General features: G+C 30.9%; 4 protein-coding genes across 4 annotated transcripts; all 4 read left to right on the forward strand.

The window, feature by feature from the left end:
- Nucleotides 1–1,887: 1,887 nt before the first annotated feature.
- On the forward strand, nucleotides 1,888–4,541 carry BX663DRAFT_495149 (transketolase). Its single transcript, XM_051525587.1, has 5 exons — nucleotides 1,888–2,301; nucleotides 2,385–2,842; nucleotides 3,053–3,106; nucleotides 3,166–3,236; nucleotides 3,316–4,541. Exons 1-5 carry the CDS (start codon nucleotides 2,009–2,011, stop codon nucleotides 4,474–4,476), a joined length of 2,037 nt encoding a protein of 678 aa, XP_051387183.1. The 5' UTR covers nucleotides 1,888–2,008; the 3' UTR covers nucleotides 4,477–4,541.
- A 1,016-nt stretch (nucleotides 4,542–5,557) lies between these two features.
- On the forward strand, nucleotides 5,558–8,044 carry BX663DRAFT_465708 (integral peroxisomal membrane peroxin-domain-containing protein). Its single transcript, XM_051524041.1, has 6 exons — nucleotides 5,558–5,716; nucleotides 5,835–5,965; nucleotides 6,033–6,533; nucleotides 6,687–7,444; nucleotides 7,512–7,671; nucleotides 7,767–8,044. Exons 2-6 carry the CDS (start codon nucleotides 5,863–5,865, stop codon nucleotides 7,778–7,780), a joined length of 1,536 nt encoding a protein of 511 aa, XP_051387184.1. The 5' UTR covers nucleotides 5,558–5,716; nucleotides 5,835–5,862; the 3' UTR covers nucleotides 7,781–8,044.
- A 444-nt stretch (nucleotides 8,045–8,488) lies between these two features.
- On the forward strand, nucleotides 8,489–10,093 carry BX663DRAFT_495163 (uncharacterized protein). The gene is made up of 7 exons (XM_051525588.1): nucleotides 8,489–8,713; nucleotides 8,806–9,001; nucleotides 9,082–9,203; nucleotides 9,266–9,433; nucleotides 9,499–9,645; nucleotides 9,708–9,845; nucleotides 9,905–10,093. Exons 1-7 carry the CDS (start codon nucleotides 8,537–8,539, stop codon nucleotides 10,043–10,045), a joined length of 1,089 nt encoding a protein of 362 aa, XP_051387185.1. The 5' UTR covers nucleotides 8,489–8,536; the 3' UTR covers nucleotides 10,046–10,093.
- Nucleotides 10,094–10,220: 127 nt separating this feature from the next.
- On the forward strand, nucleotides 10,221–11,500 carry BX663DRAFT_495169 (uncharacterized protein). The gene is made up of 4 exons (XM_051525589.1): nucleotides 10,221–10,319; nucleotides 10,390–10,486; nucleotides 10,541–10,817; nucleotides 10,912–11,500. Exons 1-4 carry the CDS (start codon nucleotides 10,236–10,238, stop codon nucleotides 11,456–11,458), a joined length of 1,005 nt encoding a protein of 334 aa, XP_051387186.1. The 5' UTR covers nucleotides 10,221–10,235; the 3' UTR covers nucleotides 11,459–11,500.
- Nucleotides 11,501–11,508: the final 8 nt, after the last annotated feature.

Below are 11,508 nucleotides of genomic sequence, written 5' to 3' on the forward strand. Positions count from 1 at the left end.
ACAATCACTTGGCTTTATAGAGTTGTAAGTTTTAGATGTATTATTTTGACTAGAATTGTAATACTGTTCTTTTGTTTCAAATAAAGAAGCATTTATCAACATGGAGCTTTCTCCACTGTCTATTTATAAAGACAAAATACTCCATGTTTTTTTTATTACTTTTAGTTTCCTTATTATAAAACAAAAAACAATAATTATTACCTTTCACTATGTATAGTGCAACAAAAATAATAATAGGTAGGGAGGGGGCGTTTTAATACTAGCATGGGATCCTTTAACAGGAGGTCATAATAACAACTCCAGAAGTACCATTCTCCTAAACTAAATATATATTCATCATCTTATTGTATGTAATATTAGTCTGGTACTGGTGGATCAATTTACTTGTATCAGATAGCAAGATAATATTATTGTAGACTACTTCTTGAGCATTAACCCATTTGGTTCTCCTTCTTTTGTCATTTTGCACAAACCTTTCCTTAGACTTCAAACATACACATTGGTGAATATTATCCTTTAGAAAATCCATACTTGGTAACGCTTTACAAATCTGATATTAGTAAGCCATATGTGACTATCTTTTAGCAGGGTTATAGTGGGTACCTTGATGATTTCCTCAACATCACCAGCTAATATCTAGAGCTTTATTATGTATACAATACCTCTATGTTAATAAATAGTGCAACCACACATGGTAATAAGGCTTGGACTATTTTTCAAACTCATCGCTACTTCACATAAACAACTAGGATAAACATAGGATTATCTTTATTAATTCCAGTAATAAAACACATACGCAAAACTTTTGTTCTGTAATAAAAGAATAATTCTATATTACTCGAGCTAATTTCTTTTTTTTTTCTGGTAACCTGTTTCATTCCTTGGCGATGTACTTTATACATGTTTATTATCATATCTCAATTACTTCAGATCTAGTCAAAAGTCCTCTAGAGCTTTTTGATAGCATCATTTTGACAGTATTTTGCAAGCATTAAAAAATAAGATAATAAAAAAAAAAAAACTTTTAGCAAACATTTTAGCTAAAGTAAAATAAACTTCTATCCATGTGCCAACCAATACTATTCTCGAATTCTAGTACCCGGTTAACTATGTACTGTGTTATCTATAGTCCACTTATGCTATAGTATTTAGTAGGATATATATCTAATAATATGTATACATGAGTAAAGTATAGACAAAAAAAAAAGCTCATAAAAAACATTATAATTTAGTACCTGAATATATACTGTCATCTATACGTATTTACGACCATTGTTGACCCTATATCGTATATTTTCATTATGATTGAAAGTTAAGTATGTTGAGCATATTACTAAATGGCTCTTCAACAATTATCACAAAAAAAAATTAGTGTAATATAGCATAGTATAAACAATAAGTCTACAACAATATTTGTAGGTTTCCTTTCTCCCTTGCGCTTGACAGAGTTTTTTTTTTTTTTTTTTTTTTTTTTTTTCAAACTTTGCTCTATCACCTGAGCAAGTCCAGTAAGTTTTAGTGATTAAAATGTCTTTACTCAATTTAGACCATTAAAAATAATAACATTGTATATATATATATTTTTTTTTGACTTTTGCTTACAAATTACTTTGTCAAATTTATTTTGTATAACGTTATATAAAATAATTCCTCTTGAATACGTTATCGGTATACAATTGCTTACATAATAATTAGCTGCGCAAATCGATTCTCAGACAGGGTTTTGTCAAAATCTTTGGTCAGCAAAACTGGAACATGTTACTTTTTATTGACTTTTAGCCAATACGCTGACAGATGAATTGTGACTTATCGTATAGCTCCGATACAATTGTCCAATCTAAACATACAAATATATACACATATATAAAAAAGAGACCTTATTAGCGCGAGCGATATTTTTCCTTTTATTTTTATTTTTATTTTAATTTATTTATTTTTTTTTTCTATCTCTTTCTTTTTCTTTTTTTAAACGTTTTAAAACCGGAAAAAAAAAAGGATATTCTTCAAAATGGCTTCTAATCTTGATCAAAAATCTGTCGATACCATTCGTGTCCTTGCTGCTGATATTGTTCGCAAGTCCAATTCTGGTCACCCTGGTGCTCCTATGGGTTGTGCCCCTATTGCTCACGTCTTATTCACAAAGTATCTTAATGCCAATCCTAAGAACCCTTACTTCAAAAACCGTGATCGTTTTGTTCTTTCTAATGGTCACGCTTGTGCTCTTCAATATACTCTTCTTCACCTTTTAGGTTATAATGTAACTATGGATGATTTGAAGAATTTCCGTCAATTTGGTTCAAAGTAAGTAAAAAAAAAAAAAGGAACGCAGACAACAAAACAAAAAATGTGATGATATCATTATTAACTCATTTCATTTATTTTAGGACTCCTGGTCATCCCGAACGTATTGATACTGAAGGTGTTGAAGTCACTACAGGTCCTCTTGGTCAAGGTATCTCCAATGCTGTTGGTTTAGCTGCTGCTGAAGCTCAATTTGCTGCTACCTATAATCGTCCCGGTTTTGAAATTTTCAATAATTACACATACGTTATCCTTGGCGATGGTTGTCTTCAAGAAGGTGTTTCCTCTGAAGCTTGTTCCCTTGCTGGTCACTTGAAGCTTGGTAAGCTTATCGCTTTCTATGATGATAACCATATCACCATTGATGGTGATACTGCTGTCTCCTTTACCGAAGATGTTCTTAAGCGTTATGAATCTTATGGCTGGCACGTCCAAACTGTCGGTAACGGTGATAGTGATTATGAATCTATTGCTCAAGCTATTGAAGCTGCTCAAAAGGTGACTGATAAGCCCTCTCTTATCAAGATTAAGACCACCATTGGTATGTAGATATGTATATATGTTGTTTTTTTTTCAAAAAAAAAAAGAAATAAGTTTTATAGACTTGTATCAAACAAAGGAGGAAGAAAGGTGGGGGGGGAGGGGGAGAAAGAAAGGGGAGAGGGGGAATGTTTTGGAATTGTGTGATATGAAATTTTTCTGCATTTATTTTAATTCAAATATTAACTTGTTTGTTTTTTTTTATATACAGGTTATGGTTCTTTGTTGCAAGGTGAAGAGAAGGTTCACGGTGCACCTCTTGCCGGTAAGTACAAATAATCATTGTAATTCAAAAAATACTGACTCGCTTATCATCCTTGTTAGCTGATGATATTAAGCAATTGAAGGAAAAGTTCGGCTTTGATCCCGAAAAGACCTTCGATGTTCCTAATGAAGTAAATATTTTAAACTTTAAAAAAAAAAGAGAGAAGAATGGATATAGAATATTAATACCCTTGTTAATGTTAATATTAGGTTTACGATTTATATCATAAGCGTGCTGAACATGGTGCTGAATATGAAGCCAAGTGGAATCAACTCTTTGCTGAATATAAGGAAAAATATCCTAGAGAAGCTGCTGAAATTGAACGTCGTTTCTCCAATACTTTACCTGAAGGTTGGGAAAAGGCTCTTCCTCGTTTCACACCTTCCGATCCTGCTGTTGCCACCCGTAAGTTGTCTGAAGGTGTCTTGGCTGCGATTCAAAACGAACTTCCTGAACTTATTGGTGGTTCTGCGGATTTAACTGGCTCCAACTTGACTCGTTGGAAGAATGCTGTTGATTTCCAACATCCCTCTACTGAACTTGGTGATTATACAGGTCGATATGTCCGTTATGGTGTTCGTGAACATGGTATGTTTGCCATCATGAATGGTATGTCTGCTTATGGTGGTATTGTCCCCTATGGTGGTACTTTCTTGAACTTCTTGACCTATGGTTGGGGTGCTGCTCGTCTCTCTGCCTTGGGCCATATGCGTGTTATTTACGTGATGACTCACGATTCTATTGGTCTTGGTGAAGATGGACCTACTCATCAACCTATCGAAACCTTGGCCTTAACTCGTGCTACACCCAACATGCTCACCTTCCGTCCCGCTGATGGTAACGAAACATCAGGTGCTTATTGGGCTGCCATTACCAACCTTACTCGTCCCTCTGTTATTGCTCTTTCTCGTCAAAACTTGCCTCAACTCGATGGTTCTTCTCCTGAAGCCGTTCTTAAGGGTGCCTATGTTCTCTCTGCTGACAAGAACCCTCAAGTTGTCTTTGTCGCTACTGGTTCTGAAGTGGCTATTGCCGTTGACGCTGCCAAGATGTTGGCTCAAAAGAATATTGCCGTTCAAGTCGTCTCTATGCCCTGTTCTGAACTCTTTGATGAACAACCTGCTGAATACAAGTTGGAAGTCTTCCCTGCCAGTGTTCCCGTCATCTCTATCGAAGCCCTTGGTACATATGGTTGGGAACGTTATTCTCATGCTCAAATTGGTATGCGCACCTTTGGTGCCTCTGGTAAGGCTGAAGACTTGTATAAGCACTTTAAGATTACCCCTGAATATGCTGTTGAGAAGGCTGAGTCTGTCATTCATCATTTCGCTAAGCTTGGTTATGTCCCTGAAGTCAATGCTCAACTTTAAGTATTTGTAAAAAAAAAAAAAAATGTATAATTTCTTCTATTACCCTCTTTTTTTTTTTTTTTTTTGTTATTAAATCATGTTATTCATGTTTGTATGTTTCCGTTTATAAACTATCATTATAAAAAGAAATAAATATATCTTTATTTTATATATTTTATTATTATTAATCTTAGGTAGTAGGTATGGTATCTTTTTTTTTTTTTCTACTATTATGTGTATAAAATAAAATTCATAAGAAGGGGGTTGTTTCAGATTTGTATTGTTAATCCAATGATTGTAATATTATGCTGTGTACTATTGATAATTATAATCTATTTTTTTTTTTTTATTCTACTTTGAATTCACAACTCAAAATAATATCCCCAAAGGAAAAAAAAAAAAAGTTGGGGAGATAAAATAAGCCGAGTAGTAAAATAAAATGCGTGTTACAAATAAAAGTGTAAAAAATAACATGCAACGATTATATTATTGCTATGTAGAAGAAGAATAACATCATTTATCATTCTTTATTTAATTTATCAGAAGAAGAGTCCATTCTTGCTTACTTTAGTAGTAGTTTTCATTAGAATGATTCATTCATTTTTCATTTTTTATTTTTTTTTTTAAATAAAAAACGACTCACATTATTATACGAATTTTGATTGTAAATAGTGGAACATATTATACGTTTCTAGGTATTAAACATTCTTATTTTCTGCATTAATCCGGTTTTTAACTAAATTTTACATGTTCCATAAATAGCTGTGTCTAATAACTTTAATAAAGAATATTGCAAATAGAAAATATTGACAAGAGCTATCATAAATAAATGTGTAAAAGAAGTTAAACGTATCCCACACAAGTATATAAATAGACATGAAGGTTAAGCCAAGTACGCTGCTTTATGAGTAAGGGAGACCAAAATTATTTTGGTTATATCTTAATACAAGATCGTGTAGGTTTATATCCCAACTTCAAAAAAAAAAAAAAAAGAGAAATATTACTAAAGCATTATTTAAACAATTATTTTTTACTGTATTATTATATCATCGTTTATACACAAGGTGAACAAAAGTAGATGATATGTTTATTTCTGACTAGTAAAAAAAAAAAAAAAAAGCAAATAGAGGAAGAAAGCAATACAAGTCCTTTTTTTTTTTGGTAGTCCAATATTACTTTATTCTTACAGAAAGTATCAAATTGATAAAACCCACATTTATATAAAGTTGATTTCCTTTAAATAATAATGAAGTAGTAAATGGTAGTAGATATCGAAGATGAATTAGTATTGTTTCGTGACTATCTTTTAAATAAAAGAGAGGAGAATCTTTTTTATTATTATTATTAATTTCTTTTTTCTAATATTTATATAAATATAGAGAGAAAGAGAGTAAAAAAAAAAGTAGGATGAGTCATGTATTCGAAGACAAAACATTTACACGTTTTGTATACTGTGATAATTGTAAGCAGTTATTATGGGGATTAAAGAAACAAGGTGTTGAGTGTAAAGGTGAGGAAAAGAGAGAAAGAAGATATTATCAAATTAACCTAAAAAAAATAAATAAATAAATAAATAGAATGCGGCTATATTTGTCATCGAAAATGTCAATTATCGGCATCTGTTTGCTCTTCAGCTAACTTGAATGAATTCTTAAATGATTCAAGTCACCCAGACTCACTCGCAGAGAATTATCTTCGTCAATTATCACATAAAGTAGGTTCTGACCGTAGTTCGATAATATCCTCAACAGCAACATTGAAAAAATCAAAACAGCAACATATTAACGTTAACAAGTCAAATGTGTATAATTCTACATTAGATCATATTAAAGCTATAGCAGCTTCAGATAAATTACATAACATATTAGCAGAAGCGGCTTTAGCAGAACAACAAATTCCCGTAAATGCTTATTTGGCAAATCAAGCAGCACTTAATCCACAAATTACTGCTAAAAACTTTACTCGATTCGTATCTCGTTGTGGACCTGTGTTTGCATTTCGAGACGAATTATTACTATTACTAAGCTGGAAGAATCGTACTGATACCTTTGTGTCTTTGATCATCTATTGCATTATTTGTAAGGACGTTTTTTATTTTTATTTAATTTTTTTTTTTCATTTTTTTTTTTTTTTTTTTTTTTTTTTTATTTTATTTTATTTTATTTTAAATAATTATTATGTAAGCGGAGCTTATGATTTAAATTATGCTAACAATAATGATGATACTTTAGGCTTATATCCAAAGTTATTATTCTTTATTCCTCAACTATTACTTTTGTACTTTATCGTAGTTAGCTATCCAAAAAGCAAAACAAATAAAGTATCGTCTTTCAACACTATGGATAATAAAAAAGAAACCTTCAAAGATTATAATAATAATGCAATAGATATAAAGTCAGCGACTCATAGTCACACCGATAATGAAAAACCCATACTACTCAAAGAAGAAGAAGAAGAAGAAGAAGGAAAAGATGCTGCTGCTGCTGCTGCTTATAAAAAAAAGCAAGATATACCTCCATTGTTTTCTTTTAATTTTTCAACTTTATTTCAGCCTGCATCTGATGAATCACCCGAGTATTTACGTAATCTTCAAAATTTACAAAATACAATGGGTGAATTTAGTGATATTTATGACTGGATTGTCGAGAAATCCGATTATTTCAACTGGTCATCCGAGACGAAAACAATCCGTATTCTTCAGTTAATTTTGTTTCAAAGTTTTGTATTTGGATTTGTACTTTATTGTGTTCCTATTAATTACCTCTTTTTATTTTTCGGTTTAATTGTATATGGACTCAACACTCGATTTGCAAAATATGTGATAAAGGAGACTAAGCCTTACATGATTCAATTTGGGAAAAAGAATGCTAAGGCTTTAATGGATTGGTATATTGAACTTGAAGATCAACTAGAGCAACAAGAATTACTAAAAGAAATTTCTGTATTTGAAAACCAAAAGTGGTGGGCAATGCGTGGTTATTTGCATGAGGTATTAACAAATCACACATTATAAGTAAGGGGGGAGCAGTTATTTATTTAAAAAAAAAATCAATTAGATGGCAAAAGATGAAAGATCCTCTTGGTCAGATTTTACAGGCACTGTCTATATGCCGATTATTACAGAAATACCTCCACCAAGAGGTTATCAATGGAAAGAATCAAGTGAATGGGTATTAGATACTACTGGTCCCTGGGTAGACACTTATTTAGGAATAGGTATTTAATATACCATGCTTACATTATATCCTACTTACTCAATTTATCTCTCTCTCTCTCTCTCTCTCTCTCTCTCTTTTTTTTTTATCATGTAGAAGTAAGGCTTTGATAGCTATATGATACTAAACTATATATCATATAATAACAAATGTATTATTTTCTTTGAATAGATTAATGTTAAACCTGACGACGATGGATGGATATATAGTGATGATAATTGGAATATATCGATACCACAAATAGAGCCTGTAGATTTTGATGAAGGAGAACAACGTAAAGAAACTTTAACAAGAAGAAGACGATGGATTAGACAATGTGAAAAAATAGCTTATTAATTTCATAAATAAATAAATAGATGACGCTTTATTTCATGAATCATCATAATGTGTATCAATTATTATATAAGAGTTTCTTAAAGAAGAAAAAAAATGTGTATAGATATAAATTCATGGAAATTAGACTGTTACAATCTAAAAGGCATAGTAATTGAAGTAATGTCGTCTACTATAATACAACATGACAATGCTCATTGTTGCTAATAAATACTCTAAGCAATTCTTGAGTAGAAAAGAATAATTCAACTAAAGCTATTTGTTGAGATAAATTAAGTTTGTCAACCAACAATAGAGTACTCGATTAATATGTTGGATGACATCTTATTCAAAGCATTGTCGATCCATAACATCAAATATTTATGTAGATTCTATTCATTTATTTGAATATCTTGCAATCAATTTTTAATGTAGTTCAAAGCCCGTCTATTGTATATAGTCAGTAAAGTCTTTTGTACATCATCTTTCTTTTCTGTAAGATTCCCTTTTTTTTTTCCGCCCTTCTTCCTTTTCTATTTCTAAATATAAATCGAATGAGCTCAATCAAGCAAAACTGGACGCTTGAATTTAAAAAATTATGGTTAAGTAAATTGACAGAATCTATTAATTGCATAGCTGTTGGAAAGCCTTTTTTGGAAGAACTTAGCGAAGAAAATGACATTCTGATTGGTACAACAGCTGGACGTGTATTAATCTTGAATCAAACTAAAGTAATCTACTTTTTTTTATTATTTTCAATTACAAAACTAAATTTGAAGAAGAGTTCCATGTTAATACAGTTATTTTTTTTTCTTTAATTGAGCCTGTTGAAGGGCTTTTAGAAACAAAAGGTGGATCTGTTCAATCTATTCAACTCCATGATTTAACAGGTTTTGGTGCACTAGATCTTGCAGTTGCAGATTGTGATGGTGTTGTTACTTTATTTTCTAGACAGCAAATCTTAAGTAAACATGAACTAGGATCTGCAATCACCTACATTACTATACACAATGATTTGGGTAACTAAAATTTGGTTCTTAATTATGTTGGACTATATAAATCAGTAAAGAATTGTTGACACTAAATATACAATTTTCAGCTGGAGGTTATGAAATTATAGCAGGAGATATTAATGGAACAATAACAGCTTTTCAGCAACATGACACTTTATGGAAACTAAATATTGCAGAAGAATCAGCTAAACTTGCAACATTAGGGATGGTAAAATATTAATTTATTGACCTTATTCATTTTTAATTCATAAAAAAAAAATGACATGTTAGAAAGGACGACGATCACCTTCAATTCGCTGTATGTTATCGACAAAACTAAAAGATAAGTTTGGTATGGAAATGTCATGTTTATTAGTATGTGATGGTTGGCCTTTAGTTCATTTTATTCAAAGTGGTGAAAGAATACAAACACTTAGAACACCTAGCGTTATTCAGTCGGTAATAAATAATTTCTATGAAAAAAAAGAAAGTATTTTATATGGCTCATAGTTTGATTCACATAGATGTGTTCAGGTTACTTTATAAAGTCAAATGACTCGAGTAAATTTTTTCAACATTCGAAAAAAAAGGCTGGATCTTATAAACTTGATTCTCAACAAGTGCTGTTAGCGGGCCAAGATGGATTTGTATATATAATGATTGATTTTGAAGTAAAATGGATGAACATGTTTGAAATGGATAAAATTCGAGTTCATTGACGTTTTATTATTAGATATTTCCATGGTTTAATGTAGGCTTTTGTTTAAATCGCGTTATTCAATTTCGACCCTCCTCTTTACCAAAAGATGAAACAGATATAGTGTTGTGTACAGGTTATTCAAATGAAGTACTCATATATCAGAATGGAAAGGTAAGGTCTTGATTTCTCTTTCTTTTTATTTATATTCATATTTTTTTTTTTATGACCAGAAAATTACACAAATACGTACTTCTGATTGGCCACATGCAATCACTTTAGGTGATGTAAACGCTGATGGTCAAGACGAGCTTGTATTAGGTCTTTTAGATCAAACAATAGAAGTGTATGAATGGAAGATAGATGGCATTTAATATTACTAATTATGTCTATATTATTAAACTATTTAATTTAAATATGAACAATGAGAAGAGAGAACTCTTTGTATAAATAATTACGAGGGAGTTAAGCATAAAGCGGACTTTAAATAATAATCGCCTATCAAGGGATTTTTTCTCAGTTTATACGCAACGTACATTTTTTATTTTATTTTTATTAAAGTAAATGACAAGAAAAGATCCTAAACGTTCTGCGAAAAGAAAAGAACAGTCAGAAAGAGATAAATCAAGATATTTATCAGAACATTCTGTAACTATAATAGAATAATAGCCATTTCTAATAAGTCTGCAACTAATATATATAAATATATACATTTAAGATTTATGGACAAGCAGCTGCATTTAAGCATTGGCTTGGGCTTGTTCAAAGTCAAGGAATGCGTGGTAACCATCTCCCGATTCCATTTGAATTGATTGGTAATATCAAATAGGGTATACAAACTTGACTGTAATTTAATATTTGATGAATAGATTTTACTGCTTCTTTTATTGCTAGTGTTATGCATGGAGTAACAAGTGAATTAATATTAATGACATCAAGTTTAACAGAGAGTCAAAGTTATAGGGAAAATATCAACTTTATTCGTAGAACATTATCAAAGGCACAGATATCATGTTCATCTTTAATTTGTAGTTTATGGTATATCGATCAGTATTTCTTTTTACAACAAGAGGATTTAACAACAATCAACAAATGGAATCCAAGGGATTTATTTCTTGCTAGTATCATTGTTGCTGATAAATACATGTAGTGTAAACAGACAAATGAAAGAAAAAACAAACAAACAACAACTGGATAAACAAGTTGTGCTTATTTATTTATTTTCTTCATGATATGATAGAGCTGACATTACTTGGTTAAATTCAGATTGGTCAGAATGGACGCATTTTACTTACTCTAATCAAGAAATCAATAGGCTTGAACAAAGGTTCCTCAAAGACATACACTATAAATTATATATATCAGAATTAGATTATAGTCAATTTGTAAGTTATCTTGAATTCCGATTACATTCAAGACAACTATTGGTAAGTGGTGGTAGTTTATTATCCTATCGAGATATAGATGTCTTGAGTCAAACACTAGATCCAGCCTATGTACGACGATTAAAACTAAATTTAAGGCCATTTGAAGCGATGGTTTTATTGGCTAAACATGTAGTATCTATCTTTATTGCTTATATGACTACTACTTTGGCTGTATTGATGACTCGTCCATATTTCATTGATTTCTTAAAGACATTTTTAGTCAATGAAAAAGACAATATTGCAATGATAGTTGTGAATGGAATAGACTTGTTTAAAGAGGAATCTATATCTATTGGCTATTATGAGGCTGCTACTAGTTATGCTTTAAACTTGGGATTTCATAATATCACATGCCAATAATAATAATAATAATAATAAATTAAAAAAAAATATTTGCAACCTGTTTTTTT

Source organism: Cokeromyces recurvatus (assembly GCF_025118155.1).
Source record: "Cokeromyces recurvatus strain NRRL 2243 chromosome Unknown BX663scaffold_2, whole genome shotgun sequence".
Classification (NCBI taxonomy): Eukaryota; Fungi; Mucoromycota; class Mucoromycetes; order Mucorales; family Mucoraceae; genus Cokeromyces; species Cokeromyces recurvatus.